At 38.6% G+C, this 20574-nt stretch overlaps 1 protein-coding gene and 1 non-coding gene across 2 annotated transcripts in view; one reads left to right on the forward strand and one right to left on the reverse strand.

Moving 5' to 3' along the window:
• ADAM9 (ADAM metallopeptidase domain 9) overlaps positions 1–20574 on the forward strand; it is a 115749-nt gene that overhangs the window by 14685 nt on the left and 80490 nt on the right. Inside the window, exons 3-11 of the mRNA XM_033231685.1 lie at positions 1635–1693; positions 3331–3409; positions 5487–5563; positions 6584–6779; positions 8487–8552; positions 11327–11398; positions 12772–12941; positions 15320–15401; positions 16190–16323. Coding sequence (XP_033087576.1) covers positions 1635–1693; positions 3331–3409; positions 5487–5563; positions 6584–6779; positions 8487–8552; positions 11327–11398; positions 12772–12941; positions 15320–15401; positions 16190–16323 — 935 coding nt within the window. The remainder of the gene's footprint in view (positions 1–1634; positions 1694–3330; positions 3410–5486; positions 5564–6583; positions 6780–8486; positions 8553–11326; positions 11399–12771; positions 12942–15319; positions 15402–16189; positions 16324–20574) is intronic.
• LOC117096066 lies at positions 8251–8319 on the reverse strand. Its single transcript, XR_004442334.1, has one exon. It is a non-coding gene; the product is annotated as a small nucleolar RNA SNORD38 (small nucleolar RNA).

Raw genomic sequence — 20574 nt, forward strand, 5'->3', positions numbered from 1 at the left:
TTCTCCTGCCTCAGCCTCCCGAGTAGCTGGGACTACAGGCGCTCGCCACCTTGCCTGGCTAGTTTTTTGTATTTTTTCGTGGAGATGGGATTTCACCGTGTTAGTCAGGACGGTCTCGATCTCCTGACCTCGTGATCTGCCCGTCTGGCCTCCCAAAGTGCTGGGATTACAGGCTTGAGCCACCGCGCCCGGCCCTCAGATTTCTTTTTAATAGACATAGCAGTGATGTTTTTACATCGTGATTGTCTAAGAGAGAATGATAGAAAGGCACATGATAAAGCTGTAGCAATGGAAAGAGCTTGGTGGTTTTGATGGCCCACTGGAGATTGAGGTAGATGATGAAGGGTTCTTGGCGTCCCATGCGGGATGTGGAGGTAGAATGACAGGATCCGTAGGTTGGTCTAGCGCTTAGAAGTCAGAGGCAAATGTGCTGTGGTGAAGGGGATGATACTGTTTCTTGACAAAATGTTAACTGAGCCTGGAAACAGTCGGGAATATTAAGTAGACATTTCTGATAATGTTAGTTGTCGAGTCCCTTCCTGACTTTCTTTTTTATTAAAGAGCTAAGGCAAAGTCAGATCTCTTAGTTCCAGAGATCACATTAAACACTTGTGGCTAATGACATGGTGAGTTGCTGGGGAAGTTGTTTCAGAGTTGCCTGAGGTAGAGAAGATGATCCCATGAATTGGAGGATGTGTATATATGTTACTTTAATTCCTTGACTCTAAGATGCCATCAATTGTGAGACACAGCATATTGTTTTATGTACCACTAATAAAGAGACAGAAGTGGCCCAGCGGGGTGGCTCATACCTGTAATCCCAGCACTTTGAGAGACCACGTGGATCACCTGAGGTCAGGAGTTCAAGACCAGCCTTACCAATATGGTGAAACCCTGTCTCTACCAAAAATGCATAAATTAGCCAGGTGTGGTGATGGGAGCCTGTAATCCCAGTTATTCTGGAGGCTGAGACAGGAGATTGCTTGAACCCGGGAGGCGGAGGTTGCAGTGAGCCAAGATTGCACCATTGCACTCCAGGCTGGGTGACAGAGTAAGACTCCATGTCAAAAAGAAAAAAAAAAAAAGAAAACAGAAGTGGTGCTGGTTAGACTGCTGTGCCTTTGTATGATGTGTCCTTGTTTCAGGGACATTAATATGAGGGAAAAAAGCATGTTTTAGAATTGAGGAAATGAGGTAAGCCCTGTAATTTGTATCATAACAGGAGTTGAATTTCTTTTCAACTTTATATAACTAGAACTAGGGATAATCTCTTGAAACCAAGAGTGCCATTTCATTTAGACAAAAGCAGGAACTGTCTTATACTATAGGTAATACATTGATGGACTTGAGAAGATAATCCCTGCAGTTATAGCTGAATTAGAAATGAATTTGAGAAGAGTTAGATAGACATGAAGGTTATTTTCCATGATCAGTTATGAAAGGAAGGAAAGGATGATCAGAGTATATTTTTTATTATTTAAGGATTGACACAAAGTTCTTCTATTAAACTGTTCAGCCAATACCAAATTATTTTAATTCAGAATGGAATTTCCTGCATCTAATAAATGAGATGTTGTTGAAAAGTAATTTTCAAGATGATGTTTTATTCTTCTTTTCTCCTTCTGTGCATTTAGGTATCTTACGTTATTCAGGCTGAAGGAAAAGAGCACATTATTCACTTGGAAAGGAACAAGTAAGACATTTAATTTATTTTGGCTTTTCAGTAATGTTTTTCCAATAGTATATTGGTTTTGTTTCTAATTTGATATGGTTTAGTGGATCCTGAACCCTGGGATTAAGCAGATTTAGCTCTTCATATCTGTGCTGCACGGTGGCAGCTGGCTGGGCAGGCAGGAACTTCCAAACAGGAAAGAAGGCAGAGACCAAAGCCAAGCACCCCCCAGTTTATTCTTTCCAAATGCATCACTAAGGGAGCAGAGGCTACACATGTGTGGGGGAGTTGGGGAGAAGGGGAGCCTGCAATGACCGAACAGGGTCCAATTATTGGAAAGACTAAGGTTCCACCGGCTACTCCCATGCCTACTCACATAGACTTTAATAAAGGTAAAGGATGTAATGCATCAGGACAAAGAAAGTGCAGGCAGTCATCAAGGCACGACCCCCAGGGTCCTTTTTCAGTTGCACAGATGTGCTTTGCCTCCAGATTATGAACTGCTGAGATATGTGTGAGGCATCATATTTTCTGGGGAGCCCAGGCACAAGTTTACTGAAGATATCTTTTCTACCTCGCTGATCATGTAGCTAAAGTCAGGCTGTGTACCTAACTAAATCAGATAAAAACTTTCCATTTGTTCATTTCTAGTCAATATAGACAGGCTGGTCCCGGGTGCCTCTAGGGGAGTTTTGAACTTGAAATGGCATATTTATGAATCACACATTAGCACATTACATCCCTGACCTGTCCATAAGGCCTGGAGATAAGCATACAGCTGCTGCAGTCCTGCTGCAAGAGAACCTGATCCTCATAAACATGCTTGATGCCACTGAACCTCCTTAACATGGAGTGAGGCTTTGGAAATCAGGAATAATTGTTTCTTTCAACAGTTGAGACAGAAATTTGCCTCCATACTGAGGAGTTTAATTCTTATTTATATAGAACTTTTAGAAAAGAGTGTAAAAAACCATTTATTTTTCTTCTGTAAATATGGTATCCTGTCAGTAACCCAGTTTTTACTTTTCCTGTGAGTTGTATCTGAAAAATTTAGGGACATTATTTGTGTTGCCTTAAGTTTTTTGCAGCTAGCATTTTATGACCATTAGAATAAATGTGTAGCTTAATGTTACATATTATTTATGAGTAAGTAATGTACACTATTTCAGAGTTGTCTATTTATGAGCTTTTTTTTTCCTTCTTTTTTTTTAAGAGACAAGGTCTTATTCTGTTATCCAGGGTGGAGTGCAGAGGCATGATCATAGCTCACTGCAGCCTTGAACTCCTGGGCTTAAGCAGTCCTCCCACCTCAGCTTCCTGAGTAGCTGGGACTATACGTGTGTGCCAGTATGCCCAGCTCATTTTTTATTTTTTGTAGTGACAGGGTCTCACCATGTTGCCTAGGCTGGTCTCAAACTCCTGGCCTCAAGTGATCCTCCTACCTCAGCCTTCCAAAATGTTGGGGTTACAGGCGTGAGCCACTGCCCGGCTGTTTATGAGCTTTTAATTTTATAGTAGCACATTTTAAAATAATAATTTATCTGGTGAAAGTTCTTATTTACTCCTGCTTGTCTCCTCTAGAGATAATGCCTTGTGAATCATATCCTTAGTTGTAGATAGATAACATATATTTAAATGGTATTTTATTTCTCTTCCAGAGACCTTTTGCCTGAAGATTTTGTAGTTTATACCTACAACAAAGAAGGGACTCTAATCACTGACCATCCCAATATACAGGTAATATATTTTCCTCATGATCCCATAGCAAATTTTAAAACAATTATAATTTAAAAATGAGTTCTATGTAGGCTCTCAGGACTGTTACATTGCACAGCCCCACAGGGCACCTTTAACATTATGATATGTGGGTTATCCTGGGAAAAGTGGGTGCATTTCTATAGACTAAGCTGTACCTTACAGCTCTCCAGGTACTCAGTAGTTAAGGTTTTTTTTTTAAAGACTAGGAAAATACATCTTCTATTTAATGGTAATCCTTACTGATGATGGGGAAAATTTGATATGTTTTGAAAATAGGAGTTTTTGATTTTTTTGTTGAAAGTTAATATCTGTAAAAGTGAACTTATTAAAACATTTAATTTGTCATTAATATTTAGTAAAGAAAAACACTCGTTTGGTGTTACGTGTTCTAATGTTCTAAATTTTTTCTGAAAATAATTCTTCCCTAAAAGAGGTGTGGTCCTCTCTGGATCAGAGAACAGAGTACTCCTGGGGACAGAGCTGGCCAGAATACCCAAAATAATTGGCAGATGTCAAATTTGGCTTTATGTGTTTATTACTAGAGCATAAACATTTCTAGCTTTGTTTGAGTGTTTTACAGTCCTTTTTGGCACTTAGGTATTATACATTTTTTTCTTTTGCCGTGGTTTTCATGAGAAATCTTTATTCCCACTACATTTTTTTTTTTTTCTTCTGAACTTTGTAATACTTTGCTAGGTTGAATTGTTTCTGTTGGTTGTGCACTTTTTGCAGCATTCTTCAAATAAATAAGAGGCAAAAAAATCTTTATTTTAGATGAATTATTAGTACTTACAAAAACCAAGGAACTGCTGACTTAGGCCTATCCTCTTCTGGTCCACTATCTGATTTCTTTATCTTAGTGCATTGTTGGTCCATTGTTCAATAGAAAATTAGTAGAGGAGTTTGAATTTACCTTACAGCATAAACCAGATAGAAAATAACCCATCCATTCAGTCATGCATCCAACGATTACCAAGGCAGAAGGCCAAACACAGCATAATTTGTGTCACTTGACAAAAGCTGTAATGGTAAAAGGCATTTTTTTCCTTGTAGAGGTTTCTTGGCATACTTTCTTTAGACATACACTGTTTGGGCTTGAATTTTGACTCATTATTTGCTGATGAAACTATTTTGATCTGTTTGTGCCTTGGTATGTTCACTTTAAAATGTAATAATAGTTACCATTTTATGGATATATTGGGAAACTTAACTTTAATATATAAGATGCTTAGAACAGTCAGTCTGACAGTTTTTAACTCAACGAATATTATTTGTTGCTATTATTTAAAGTATGTGTTGTTAAACTGCTAAAAATCAATTTGAATTATATAGAAACTTATGTAAGTATTATTTTATATAATACTTATGTATCATAAGTATGATAGAGTTATTATGCTTTTCTGGGTGTTTGAAAAATGTCAACCAAGACAGATGGAGTCTCACTTATTTCTTGGTTATTTAATATTGTTCAGGTAGATGAAAGTGTGATTGTAGATTTGAAATACAAATTAAAACTTTGATACTGTAATTTTTTTAACATGGCCAGACTGTCATGTATTGTAATGACATATACTTTTGTCCATAAAATGAAATTAAGTTTCACTGAAAGATTTACATACTTTCCCCTGGGGATTCTATTGCTTAAGATTAAAGTTTGTGAAGCATCATCAGTGTCTTCCACAGGGTCATTTTATACAAACACAGTTTTAGTGAGATGTCAGCCGGCTGCTGTTGGTTCTTGGATTGACTGTGATTTGAAATGTTGAAGATGATATAATGCGTCTTGTTCTGCTTCTAGGCTGAAAGGTCACTGAGGCAGAGCTGTTTGTACCTTGTATTCCCTGGAATTCTGCCTAAACATTTGTGTACTCATAGGGTGGTAGGAGATAGTCTGCAGATGGTCTAAAGAATGCCATGTGATACTATGAGATGCCAATAATATAAATAAAACTTTGTAGTTGACTGGCCTCAAGTAATTTTGTTAGCTCTGCAATTTCTGTGATGATTTTGCAGCAATGTAGCAATATTTGAAGATAATACAGTATTTTTCATTTAGAATCATTGTCATTTTCGGGGCTATGTGGAGGGAGTTTATAATTCATCCGTTGCTCTTAGCAACTGTTTTGGACTCAGGTAAGCAATTTATTTTATCTTCTTTTTTTTCTTTCCCCTGTGTCTTACCCTTTTTCCTATTTCTGTCTCCAAATTAAATCCTTTTGGGCACTTAGCAAAACTGGAATTTACTTAGATGTTACTGAACATTTTTACAGCCGTGTTTCAGATACCTTTGACATGTTTATTTAAGAAAGTATTATAGTTGATGAGTTTTAATATGTAAAGAGGAACATTTTTTTGAGACCACTAAATCATTTTTGGTATTTAAAATAAAATATACTTTAAATTTCTGTGGTACTTTATATTTATAAAATTTTCACTTGTATTATTTAAGACTTGTATTTAAGTCTCATTATGACTGTGAATAAGAGCTCATTATTTCCCTATTTAGGTGAGCAAACTGAAGTTCAGATAAATTATATTACACTTCAAATTAAGTTATAGTATTAAAATTACATTCCTTGAGGTCATGGCAACATGGCACTGTACTGGTTGGTTGATTGCATGATTGCTTGAACTAATACATATTAGTTCTATATAAGATGAATATGATTATCTTCACTTAAGTACTAACATTTATTTAATAGTTACTATGTGCCAGGCAATATGTTCTGTGTGTTTTGTGCTTATTAAGTAATTTTGTTTTCAGAACAGTCCTTTGCAGAGTGCAAACCAAGGCAGAGGTTAAATACCTCGCTGAGAGTCCTGCAGCTAATAGAAGACATTTGGAATTAGAACTCTTGTCCTCTGGTCCAGATGCCACATTCTTAATCACTACTTTGTAGTACCTTCCATTTCCCGTAGATCACTCAGGGAGTGTAAGTGACTTGCAGGCGGTGACGCTGATAAGTAGCTATTTGAGCTTTCAATATAGGTCTGCCCCAGCCCTATCTGTCTGATTCTAAAGCCTCTATTTTATTCTCTATATCATGCTATGCCTACTTACACATTTAAGAAGTAGGACTTGAACTTAGGTTTTCTGATTCCTTTTGTATTTTCTTTTTCTTAAAATTTGTATATGTGTAATGCAACATTCAGAGGATTGCTGCATTTAGAGAATGCAAGTTATGGGATTGAACCCCTGCAGAACAGCTCTCATTTTGAGCACATCATTTATCGAATGGATGATGTCCACAAAGAGCCTCTGAAATGTGGAGTTTCCAACAAGGATATAGAGAAAGAAACTACAAAGGATGAAGAGGAAGAGCCTCCCAGCATGACTCAGCTACTTCGAGTAAGGAAATAACATAATTCTTCGTGGCTTAGATTACCATTTTAGAAAAATCATGTGTTTATTCATGAAACCAATACTATGAGTAGTTTTTTTTTTTTTTTTTTTTCTTAATTTTGCCAAATGTATGCCAGACATTGTGGTAGGTACTAGGGGATGAAAAGATGAGCAATATACAATTCCTGCTACCAAGTTGAGTACAGTTTAGATTCTGTGGGTTTTGGAAATGAGAGCTTAAATCTGCAGCAGTGCTTACTGTGGCCTTGGCCTCCTGGGCTCAAGCGATCCTCCTGTCTCAGCCTCCCAGTAGCTACTACTACAGGTCTGTGCCACCCACCGTGCCTGGCTAATTTAAAAAAAATTTTTGTAAAGATGAGGTCTCATTATATTATCGAGGCTGGTCTTGAACCCCTGGCATAAAGCAGTCCTCCTGCCTCAGCTTCCTAGAGTGCTGGGATTACAGGCATAAACCACTGGGCCCATTGCAAAAGAGTTTATTTAGGTACCTCTTGGACAACTCGAATGGTGATTCTTGAACCCTAGATTGGAAAGAGAGATATGGCTTTAGGACTTTAACGACTTCAGGTGTGTTTCAAGGACACTCTCATCCCTGTTTGGAGACTGCTAAAGCACTTCATGATTTGCTCTTGACAGGGGTGTCTCTTAGACTGAAATTGTTCTAGGACTAGATCAACTTCAGCTGCAGGGATTGTACCTTTCTATGAGATATGTTGCTGCCTTGAAAGAGGCATATTTTAAATTAACTTATACTAGTTGATGGCATTATTTTTATTGCCTCTCCTGCTATCCACTCTTTTGACTTGGACTATTCTTTTTGACTTTTCTTTTTTTTTGAGACGGAGTCTCGCTATCACCCAGGCTGGAGTGCAGTGGCCGGATCTCAGCTCACTGCAAGCTCCGCCTCCCGGGTTCACGCCATTCTCCTGCCTCAGCCTCCCAAGTAGCTGGGACTACAGGCGCCCGCCACGTCGCCCGGCTAGTTTTTTTTGTATTTTTTAGTAGAGATGGGGTTTCACCGTGTTAGCCAGGATGGTCTCCATCTCCTGACCTCGTGATCCACCTGTCTCGGCCTCCCAAAGTGCTGGGATTACAGGCTTGAGCCACCGCGCCTGGCCTCTTTTTGACTTTAAACATTGGAAAACATTAAAATTTTTGCTTATTCTACTTTGCATGAATTTCTGTAAAATGACAAAACTAGTCATTTTTTTAAATGGCAACCTTGTTCTAACTTCTGCTCTGGGATATTAGTGGCTATGTTTTATCTTTCAGCATTGTAATGGGGTTTTTCATTAAAATGTGTGTGTGTGCATGTGTGTGTGTTTGTGTGTGTGTGTGTAGTTTTGACTTTAGAAAACTGGTAATGCTGCTTTGTAAACTTAAACCCATTTTGTCTGTAACTAGCATTTTTATCATATTAGTGCAGATAACAGATAACACTTCAAAAACATTTTTTTCCCCTCAGACATAGTTTATCATCACTTAAAGTCAGTAGCAGAAGTGGACAAAGTTTTCATCACTAAGAAGAAGATAACACTTCAAAAAACATATTTTTCACTATCTTAATATAGGATATGTTAAGTAAAATAATTTTATGATGTTCTTAGCAGACATGAAATAGGTGATGAGAGATTAGGATGGGATCATAGCCTTATAACTTTTTTGCCTTTATGATGTTTGTGTTTTTGACAGAGAAGAAGAGCTGTCTTGCCACAGACCCGGTATGTGGAGCTGTTCATTGTCGTAGACAAGGAAAGGGTAAGATTGGTGACAATTTTTCTTCTTTTCCATGAAAAAGATATGAGAAATGAGCATTTAATGAAGGAAATACAAACTACAGTTTGTATTGATTTTACTTAAATAATGATTTTAAAACTAAAATGGTTTTTTTCCCTTAAACCTTATACCACCAGAATACCAGCAGAAGCTAAATGTAGCAAAATGTGATTGCCTTTAAGTTTATCTTTTATTAATGATTTTTTTCGTGTTCTTGCTGATAACTTGCTTATGCTGAATTTTTTGAGTGAATCTGTACTGCCTATCAGGCTCTTGAGAACTTTTCAGATTACTTTAGTGGGCTGTGGCTCTAAAAGGTTTAGCTTTGTTGGCTAATAAAATTGCTTTGCTTTCTAGAATTTGAGATAACCTATATTGCACTTTACGAGATGGAAAACCTCCAGGTCCTGGCATGCTTTAGAAGGGAATAGTATTAATTTCCGTGTACAGGATCACATGAGGGCATTTTCCTTATTTATACTTAAGAAACTGAACTAAGTGCTTTGCTTTAACTAAGAGAAGTAATGTGTCCCTATTTTGGCATTTACAGGATTATCAGTTTTAGAGGTAATGGCTATATAGTTTATTTTCATGTTGCTTTTTTTGTTGATATAATAATACTTCACATATTTGTTGGGTACAGGTGAGTATTTGTTACAACAGCTGTGTAATTTAAAATAGAGAATATTTTTAGTGTTTTGACTTTGACTTCCAATTTTGTTGTCAGTGTGAAAAAGTTATTTGTGGAAACTTACTATGATTGGCAGTTCCTTTCTTGTAAGCTGTAGAGACAGTTTTGAGGTTTTTTTGGTTTTAAAAAAATTCCTCATTGTATGTAGGTTGGAAAATAACAAGCCCCCCCACATAACTAATTTGGAGAAAATATTAAGAGATAGACTCGGATTTGTACATTATAGGTTCATTGCCCTCAAGTGGCAGAAGGAAAAGCACATGGAATACGAACAAGTGTGAACTCAGCCCCAGTGGGCAAAAAGCTTCTGTAGAAGAATGTTTTGGACAAATCGCAAAAGTCAAGATTCAAATGTTTATCTTGGCCGGGCGCAGTGGCTCTTGCCTGTAATCCCAGCACTTAGGGAGGCCGAGACGGGCGAATCACGAGGTCAGAGAGATCGGAACCATCCTGGCTAACACGGTGAAACCCTGTCTCTCCTAAAAATACAAAAAATTAGCCGGGCGTGGTGGTGGGCACCTGTGGTCCCAGCTACTCGGGAGGCTAAGGCAGGAGAATGGCTTAAACCTGGGAGGCGGAGCTTGCAGCGAGCTGAGATTGCGCCACTGCACTCCAGCCTGGGCAACAGAGCGAGAGTCAGTCTCAAAAAAAACAAAAACAAAAACAAAACAAAACAAAACACGAAAAACACAAAATGTTTTTCTTCATTGCTCTCTCCAGATGTATTTGTTATATACAGATAGAAAATTGTTAAAAAAAAAAAAGGTTCAATTTCAGTCAAGCCCTGTCAAATGTATTAAATTTTTTTTTCTTATGTAGGAGAATCATGATTCGATCCCTAACTGATAAAATCTGATATATTCTGATATTAATGCTTTTAGCATAGAGCAAAATCATAAATCCTTTAAAAATTTTTCTTCTGCTAAATTGGTTGTATAAAATAATGTTAAAAATAGACATTTGAGTTAGCCAGGTCTCAAAGAAAAATTAGTCATATTTATTTGGCTTAAGATGGTTAAACTTCTGTATGTTTTCATCTACATATGCTTTTTAAACTAGCGATTATTGGTTAATCTCTCATTTTTAATTCAACCCAGCATTTATAAATGGTTTATTGGTGCTGATCTGTAACCAATCTGGCTGTTTCCATACCTCAGTTCTGTTTTCTGTATGTCACTTTCTTTTTTCTGTCCATAAATCTTCTTCCACTATGTGGCTGCAGAGTCTCTCTGAACCTGTTCTGGTTTGGAAGCCACACAATTCTTGAATCAGTCATTCCTTGCTCAACTAAAGTCTGTTAAATTTAAAAGAAAAAGGTTTATTGGTAACATCATTAGCCTAAGAGGTGGAAGGGTCAGGAAGTTCTTTAGATTGTCTTTTATTCTTTTATCTATGCATTTTGATTGCTTAAAACTCTACCTTTGTGAAATGCTTGAAAATATTTTTGCATTAAAATAAAGGGAGCATTAAGAAGATAATTTGTTTTAAAGTTCTACTAATTTGGAGAAAATGAAGACTTCAGTGCTCTTTCATTATTATTCACTTTACCCTTTTACCAGTTTTTCTTTTATTCCTATCACTACAGTGTAACTTTTAAATTTCTTAATTTGAAATGTTGATAAATGTTTAAATGCCTCAATTTTTTGTTCAGAGGAAATATTTGGATTCTTGTCTTCATTTTAACAGACACATTTTTATTCTTGTTTTTTTTTTTTTTTTTGAGATGGAGTTTCGCTCTTTCTCCCAGGCTGGAGTGAAGTGGCGGGATCTTGGCTTACTGCAACTTCCGCCCCGCCCCCGGGTTCAAGCGATTCTCCTGACTTAGCCTCCTGAGTAGCTAGGATTATGGGCACCCGCCACCACACCTGGCTAATTTTTGTATTTTTAATAGAGAGAAGGTTTCGTCATGTTGGCTAGGCTCGTCTCGAACTCCTGACCTCAGGTGATCTACCCTCCTGGGCCTCCCAAAGTGCTAGGATTACAGGCCTGAGGTACTGCACCCGGCCTTACATTTCTATTCTTAAACTACTTTGGTGATAATGATTCTCCTTCTTTGCTTTTCCAGTATGACATGATGGGAAGAAATCAGACTGCTGTGAGAGAAGAGATGATTCTCCTGGCAAACTACTTGGATAGTGTAAGTTGTATTTTCTATCAACCAGGATGATTCTGTCCTATTCTTTCAGTCTCAGAACAGACTTTAAAAATGTCTCATTTTGAGTTCTGATTTTCATAGGGCCTCAATGGCTCAGTCTTTAGGAGGTCTGCTTTCTGGTTTGTTTTGTAACTCTTTTTAATGTATAAAAGAAAGTACCAGTGTAGAAAGACTTTGAGAAGAGCAAGAGATTTCATATTACCATTTACTTTATCTTCAGAGTAGCTAGGCTTAGGTGCTTTGGCATTTATGGAAAGATCTTTGGATTCTTGTCGAATGCATCTTATTTTGAATAAGGCTGCCTTCTATCTTGAAAACACGATACGACAATATTTGTGTGTGTGTTTGTGTGTGAGTTTGGTTTGAGATTTTGGAGTTCATCCAGTGGGAGATGCTAAAGAGTTCGATATATGTTCTTATAAGATAATTTTATCTACAAAGCTGATATGAACAGCAAGCGTGACAGTGATGATAATGATGACGACGATGATGATAGCATTCACTTGAGTACTTACAGTGTGCTAGACACTGAGCTAAGTGCTTTACATTTATTAACCCATTTACTCCTCATAGGACCCCTATGAAATTATGAGTTCCACAGTCCTTTTTCTGAAACCTCTGATGTACCTGTGATTAAAATGTTAGATAAAAGTTTAGAAAAACAGTGTGATTCACTCTGTATAGAACACCTCTTGGGGTAGCACCTCGTAATCAGACTCACTGATATTTCTGCAGTGAAATATAGGAGTATTTACATTAAATGGGTTAAATGTGGACTGTGAATTGGCTTGCATTATATCAGGGCAAATTTTGGAAACAGTTTTACCAAAAACTTAATTTCCAGAGTTTGTCAGATTTTAGAATAGAAGATAATAAGGATTTTGAATCTCTGTTACTATCATTTTATGGTTGAGGAAACTGAGACTATTGAGTGGTTAAAGTCGTATTGTATTTTTTTTTTTTTTGAGATGGAGTCTCGCTCTGTTGCCCAGGCTGGAGTCCAGTGGCAAAATCTTGGCTCACTGCAAACTCTGCCTCCCGGGTTCAAGCGATTCTCCTGCCTCAGCCTCCCAAGCAGCTGGGATTACAGGCATGCACCACCATGCCCAGCTAATTTTTCCATTTTAGTAGAGACGGGATTTCACCATATTGGCCAGGTTGGTCTCGAACTCCTGATCTCAGGTGATCCACCTGCCTTGGCCTCCCAACCGCCCAAAGTCTCATTGTGTTAAAGTAAAGATTGTTTTTTTAGGCAGGGGAGTTTTAATTTAAGTAGCCGTGTTACTTCATGTGGTTAAAAGATTTTTCTCACATTCTTTACTATATTTTATATACTTTTATTTCTCTCTTCCCAGATGTATATTATGTTAAATATTCGAATTGTGCTAGTTGGACTGGAGATTTGGACCAATGGAAACCTGATCAACATAGCTGGGGGTGCTGGTGATGTGCTGGGGAACTTCGTGCAGTGGCGGGAAAAGTTTCTTATCACACGTCGGAGACATGACAGTGCACAGCTAGTTCTGTAAGTTTTTTTTTTAAACTACTATTAATGAAGTGATCAAAATAATAATTTTTGCTTATTTTCTTGCATTATAATTGTATTCTCTTGAGGTTTTGGGTGTTCATTTAAATGAGGAAAACTTAGCTTGATGTGGCATTATCATGAGACCTCTTCTGTCTTAGATTCCTGTCACCTTTCTCCCATGTCCTCCTTTTTTCTTGGGTTTACTTCCTCATTTGGGTATAGTGTGTTTTCTACTAGTTTTTTGTGAGCGGATATATGGAAAGAAAATATTTTGACCTCGTGTGTGTCTGAAAATATGTTTTCCCAGTTTTGGAACAGAATTTAAAATTTATCTTAATTTGAGTTCTGATTATTCTAGGGCCTAAGTAACTCAGTATTTCCTAGGCATGCTTTGAGTTTCTCTTTTTATTTTTTGAGACAGAATCTCACTCTGTTGGCCAGGCCAGAGTCCAGTGGCACGATCTTGGCTCACTGCAGCCTCTGCCTCCCGGGTCGAAGCAATTCTCCTGCCGCAGCCTCCCAGCTAGCTGGGATTGTAGGTGCCTGCCCCCACCCCCGGCTAATTTTTGTAGTGTAGTAGAGACAGGGTCTCACCATGTTGACCAGGCTGGTCTTGAACTCCTGACCTCAGGTGATCCACCCATCTCAGCCTCCTATAGTGCTGGGATTATAGGCGTGACACTGGGTATAAAATTCTCTCCATGAAATCCTTTTTCTTCACGATTTTGAAGGCATTGCTCTTTTGTCTTTTTTGTCCCAGCATTACTATTGGGAAGTCTGAAACATTCTGATTGCTGACCTTTTGTATGTGGCCTGTTTTTCCCCCGTCACTGGAAACTTGTAGGATCTTTTCTTGGTTCCCAGGTTTCTGAATTTTCCTGATGTTGTGTTTTGGTGTGGGTCTTGGTTTTTAGTAAAATCGTCTGCTCACGCATCCTTGTACCAGTGAGAATGCCATCTAGTTCACTAGATACTAAAAGGAATAGGTGTCAAGCATACTCACTATGCCTTGCCCAACCACACCCTCCAAACTATCTTAACCCCCTCTGTTTGTGTGGTCTCCGTCTGTCCTGTTGGAGACATTTCCCAGATACTTGATGATTTTTAGTTATTTGTTTACAGTTGAGAATGGGGTTCTGAAAAGCTTTTTGGAAGCCTTGAGTCCATGAGTGTATTTTGGGAACTATGAGTTCACTATAGGGTGGTCTGGCTGGAATGTTTCCTTGTCAATCTCCTTGTGTCAGTACTTCTGGTCATCTCCTGGCTGGTCAGATGGCCCAGAGAATGATTTATCCATTCATTTAAAATATATTTATTGGGTGTATATCCCAGGCATTGGGACATAGCAGTGAACAAAACTGGCAAAAATTCCTGCTCTCATGGAGTCCATGTTCTGGTGGAGGAGATTGGCCGTAAATGAGATAAATAAGTACACGTAGTATGTCAACCAATGATAAGTGGTAAGGAGAAAAATAAAACAGGGAGGGTAGATATAAAAGCATTGGAGGAATGAGGTTGAATTTTGAGGTGACGTGGCCTGGCCAGGGAGATGCCTTCTGAGTAAAGACCTGAAGGAGGTAAGGGAATGAGTCTGGGTTATATTAATATTAGGGAAGAGAGGTCCAGGCAGAGAGAACAGGTGCTGAGGTACAGGTGTGTAGGGTGTGATTGGGAATCACATGGGGCCCATCCAGATTTTTTTTTTTTTAAATTTTGGAGACAGAGTCTCATTCTGTCACCTAGGCTGGAGTGTAGTGGTGCAGTCTTGGCTCACTGCAACCTCTGCCTCCTGGGTTCAAGTGATTCTTCTGCTTCAGCCTCCCAATTTGCTGGGATTACAGGTGTGTGCCACCATGGCTGGCTAATTTTCGTATTTGTTTTTTTAGTAGAGATGGGGGTTTCATGATGTTGGCCAGGCTGGTCTCAAACCTCAGGTGATCTGCCCACCTTGGCCTCCCAAAGTACTGGGATTGCAGGCATGAGCCACTACTTCTGGCCCATCCTGACTTTCATGTTCACCCTGCTCACTGCGTGCAGCTGCCCGTGTAAACATACTCATTTCCTTCGTTATCTGTCTCTCCTCACTGAATTGTGTGAATAAATAAACCTAATGTATTTTAGGAGAGGTTTCATCTAGAAGGTAAAAAGAAACGAACTGGTCTCGGTATCCAGAAAGTGTCTTCATTTGTCTGAAAAAATTAATAAGAAGGGGATAAGGCATAATTATATTCTGATTTTAGATTTTTTTTTTTTTTTGCCATTTTTCTGCCATGTTTTGTAGGTTCTCCTGATCCAGTTGAGATTATTCATAAAATAAAAGCAACATGTTCCTTCTTTCCCCAAGAACAATTTTTAACTTTTACATTTTCATTTAGAAAGAAAGGTTTTGGTGGAACTGCAGGAATGGCATTTGTGGGAACAGTGTGTTCAAGGAGCCACGCAGGTGGGATTAATGTGGTACGTTGTTCTTGATGTTTAACTTTGGATGTTTGCACTGGGACAATATCTGGCATTTATTGACTGTGTACTTCCTCTCCTGGTCCGTAAAACGATATTTTGGGTGTTATGAAGAGCACAGTAGAAGTGGCAGATGGATTCTTTCCCTAGAGACTGGGTCAAGTTTTTAAACATGTATTATGTGTTTATTAGCTCTTTTCTTTTTTATTTATTTTACTTTAAGTTCTGGGATACATGTGCAGACTATGCAGGTTTGTTACATAGGTATACATGTGCCATGGTGGTTTGCTGCACCCATCAACCCATCATCTAGGTTTTAAGCCCCACATGCATTAGGCATTTGTCCTAATGCTCTCCCTTTACTTGCTCCCCACCTCCTGACAGGCCCCAGTGTGTGATGTTCCCCTCCCCGTGTCCATGTGTTCTCATTGTTCAGCTCCCACTTATGAGTGTAGCTCTTTACTTTTTATGGGTGAAGAAACATGTACTCCATTTTAGATAATTAAATTAGAACCATCAACTTGTTTTCCTATAAACTACCATGAGTAATCTGTTGGTGCTAAAGTGGTTATCTCTTGCTTGAAGGATCCATGTCCATCATCAGTGTGTGATTCATGTTACTTTCTTACTAGACTGAAATGTATAAAGACTGTTGTTGGATGCTTGATTTATCATACAGGCTGTCAACAGTGTAGTGAATAAATTTCCATTTGTGAAAAAGTAATCTGAGCAGCAAAACATTTTCTTTGTGTTCAGAAACCTAATTACTACCTTCCTGTTCTGAACAGTTTGGGCAAATCACTGTGGAGACATTTGCTTCCATTGTTGCTCATGAGTTGGGTCATAATCTTGGAATGAATCACGATGATGGGAGAGATTGTTCCTGTGGAGCAAAGAGCTGCATCATGAATTCAGGAGCATCGTGAGTACTTGGATTCTTTTTTCTTCTCCTTTATATGGTATTATAGATCCATGTTTCTTACACTGTGAAGGATATTCATGTCTACATTGGGAAAACAGGAAATGTTATTTCTGGTTCCCTGAAATTAATTACATGACACACCAATGATAAGTCTTTTTTTTTTTTTTTTCCAGCCTTTTAGATTCAGGGAGTACATGTGGAGGTTTGTTACCTGATGTATTGCTGAAGTCTATTTTTTTTTTTTTTTTTTGAGACAGAGTCTTGCTCTGCCACCCAGGCTGGAGTGCAGTGATCAGATCTCAGCTCACTGCAACCTCCGCCTCCCGGGTTTACGCCATTCTCCTGCCTCAGCCTCCCGAGCAGCTGGGACTACAGGCGCCCACCACCTCGCCCGGCTAGTTTTTTGTATTTTTCAGTAGAGATGGGGTTTCACCGTGTTAGCCAGGATGGTCTCGATCTCCTGACCTCGTGATCCGCCCACCTTGGCCTCCCAAAGTGCTGGGATTACAGGCTTGAGCCACCGCGCCCGGCCTGAAGTCTATTTTTAATTTAATAATTCCAGAGAGCTTTAAGAGGCAACACTTACATAGACACAAGTATGTAACTACACTCCTTCTGTAAACCAATTATAGACTGAAAGTGTAAGAACGTGGCGAAGTTTATATCTGAATTAGAAATTAGGAGGGAGTTTCTGCTAGGTTCAGTGTGGATTAGATTACATTGAAGGACTGTGTGAGAAATTTCTTCACAAACCCCTTTTTGAGAAAGTGCTGCATTGTCACTGTAGGTAGAAGAGATCCTGACATACTTCTATTTACAAACCCTGTTTTATAGAGATAAAGGTGGGAGGCAAGACAGAGAAGAGGAGAGAGAATGGTTAACATTTATTAAGCTCTTTTTATGTGCAGACACTGTTGTAGGCTTTTAAAAGGTGTCCACTCACTTAGTACTCATCAGTGAAATGAGGTGCACATACTTTATCTCCATTGCAGATGAGGAAACTGAGGTCACACATCCAAATTGCTGACTGGGATTCAAAGTCAGGAAGTCAGAGCCTGTGATCTGATCTTAGAACTCTTTCCTGTCCCAGAGCTAAAAAATAATTATAATAGAAGGTCCCATGGTGGTTGAGTGTCAGAAATGTAGATTTCTAATGCAAATTCATTGTAATGCCAATGAGGGTCTTTCCTGATTTAGAAGGCAGGAGTCCTAAGCAGAGAGCTGAACCTAACTGTAGTGCATGCGTGTATAGATGCTGAGCCTGAGTGAAAATTAGATATGAGAGATGGTATCTTTAACAAATACAGGATGGACACGGACATGGTGGCTCATGCCTATGATCTCAGCACTTAGGGAGGATCGCTTGAGACCAGGAGTTCAGGACCAACCTGGGCAACACAGTGAGACCCTGTCTCTAAAAAAAAAAAATTAAAAAATTAATTGGGTGTGTTGGTGCGTGCCTGTAGTCCCAGCTACTCAGGAGGTTGAGGCAGGAGGATCACTTGAGCCCAGGAGTTCAAGGCTGCAGTGAGCTATGATTATGCCCCTGCATTCCAGCCTGGGCAACAGAGCAATACCCTATTTCAAAACAAACAAAGAAACAAACACAGATGAAGATTTCACATAGGGAATATCTGTGGCCGCAAGTGTTCATGCCCCTTCCCACCTCCCTCAGGCTCCTGAAACACTGACAGAGTAATAAAAACTGTCAACCAGCCTTTCAGCTGAAGATCTGAGTGGACAAGACAATTTTAATCACATGCTAGTATAAAGGGAAGCACTCAAGCAGAATTTACAGTTTTTGAACAAATACTAGGCTCAAAAATAGATATGGAAGAGTTAAAATAGTACTTACAAAAATCCATGCTTCATAAAAAAAAAAAATTAGGTACTTAAGGAAAGTCATATGTTTGTAAAAGATTTCCTGTAGGAGAGGGAAATAAATTTAGGATTTGCTTTGGCCAACAGTGAAGTTGAGAAAGACGTCAGTTTAGGGAAACAAGAAATGAGTAATGAACAATGAGGTAAGTCAATAGATTAAAATAAAAAAGAAGCATTCAGAGGTAAGGAGGGAATGTTATGAAACAGTGCCATAGTGGAATTTAATATGGTATAGGAAGCAATGAAGAGTGGACCCATACTTTATTCACCAACTTGTCAAACATTTATTGAGCACTGACTACCTGCCAGACTTTGTTCTCGGCACTTGGAATACCTCAGTGAGTTACATCGACTCACCCTTGAAGGAGTTTACATTTGGGGGGGAAGACAATCTATAAACATAAGAAAATCAATAATAGAGAGTGTTAGAAGGCGATAAGTGCTATGGGAAATAAAATAGAGCAGAATGTGGAGGATTGGGAGGGCCGAGGGTAGTGAAACAACAGAACAGGCCTCAGTATGACAAAACTGGATGTTAATGACAGAAACCTGAGTGAGTTGGTATTTAAAACCACTCCCCTAAAGTAAATCCTGTGTCAAACAGACTTATATTTAAAATATTTTGAGGAGAATGGTATTTTGAATATTATATTTAAAACTTAGTGCATATTGACATTTAAATATGAAGATAACATAATCTCAGATTTAAGGTATCCATCATTTTCCCCAAGGGAAGAGTCAAAAAAGTGTGTTGTTGTTGTTTTTTTGGTTGATTTGAATGTGTGTAAACTTGCTAGGGATACAGTAGATAGAAAGGGAGTGAACTGTTGTTACTGGATATTGGAGAGTCTCTGTAGCTACAGGGGAGACTGACCCCATAGGAGTTGAGGTAGAGGGACACTGATAACATGAGGACACTGATAACATGAGGTAGAGGGACAATGATAACACTGATAATAGAGAGGATTCCAGGGGAATTATTCAGCGTTATTCTCCCAGTGACTTCTTATCTTTTGAATAGAAGTGGCCAAAGTGAGTACCTATGTCTTGTCCAGCTTAGTGGGAAAGCTTTTGATTTTTCACTGTGGAGTATGATGTTGGCTGTGGGCTTTTCATAGATGGCTTTTATTACATTGAAGTGATTTCCCTCTTCCTAGTTTGTTGAGATTTTTTGTTGTGAAAGAATGTTGAATTTTACCAAATGCCTTTTTGGCACCTGTTGAGATGATTATGTGACTTTGATCCTTGATTCTGTTAACGTGGTGTTAATACATTTTTGTGTGTTGAACCATCCTTGTATCGCAGATATAAATCTCACTTGATTGGAGGGCCTGATGTTTCTGATGTGTTGTTGAGTTCTGTTTGCTAGTATTTGTTTCGAGGATTTTTACATTTATGTTGCTAGGGATATTGACTTATAATTTTCTTTTCTGGTTGTCTCTTGTCTGACTTTGATATTAGGGTGATGCTGGGCTCATAAAATGAGTTTGGAAGTGTTCCTTCCTCTCAATATTTTGAGAAGACTGTTTTTTTTTTTTTTTTAGCAGTTTTAGGTTCGCAGAATAATCAAGAGGAAAGTAGAAAGACTCCTCTCATATACTTTCTGTCCCCACACTTGCATAGTCTCTCCATTTCAACATCCCTAAACAGAGGGGTATGATTGTTAAAACTGACAAACCTACATTGACACATGTTGATTTCTCAAAGTCCATACTTTATGGTTCACTCTTGGTGTTGTGCATTCTATGGGTATGGACAAGTGTATGATGATAAGTATCCCTCATTATGGTATCATACAGAATATATCCATCGCCCTAAAAATCCTCTGTGGTCCACCTAGTCATCTCTCCCTACCCCTCCAACCCTTGGCAACTGCTAGTCTTTTTACTGTCTCCGTAGTTTTGTGTTTTCCAGAATATCATATATTTAGAATCATGCAGTATGTTACCATTTTACATTGGCTTCTTTCACTTAGCAATATGCATTTAAGGTTCGTCTGTGTCTTTTCATGTCTTGATAGCTCATTTATTTGTAGTGCTGAATAATATCCCATTATTTGGATGTACCACAGTTTGACCATTTACCTACTGAAGGACATGTTGGTTGCTTCTAAGCTTTGGCAATTATGAAAAAAGCTGCTATAAGTGTCTGTGTGCAGGGTTTTGTGTGACCATGTTTTCAGCTCCTTTGGGTAAATACCAAGGGATGCGATTGCTGGATCATATGTTAAGAGAGTATGTTTAGTTTTGTAAGAAACTGCCAAATTGTCTTCCAAAGTAGCTGTACCATTTTGTATTCCCACCAACAGTGAATGAGAATTGCTCTTGCTCTACATCTTTGTCAGAATTTGGTGTTGTCAGTGTTCTGGAT

Source organism: Trachypithecus francoisi, unplaced genomic scaffold (genome assembly GCF_009764315.1).
Source record: "Trachypithecus francoisi isolate TF-2019V2 unplaced genomic scaffold, Tfra_2.0 Contig01440, whole genome shotgun sequence".
NCBI classification, from domain to species: Eukaryota; Metazoa; Chordata; class Mammalia; order Primates; family Cercopithecidae; genus Trachypithecus; species Trachypithecus francoisi.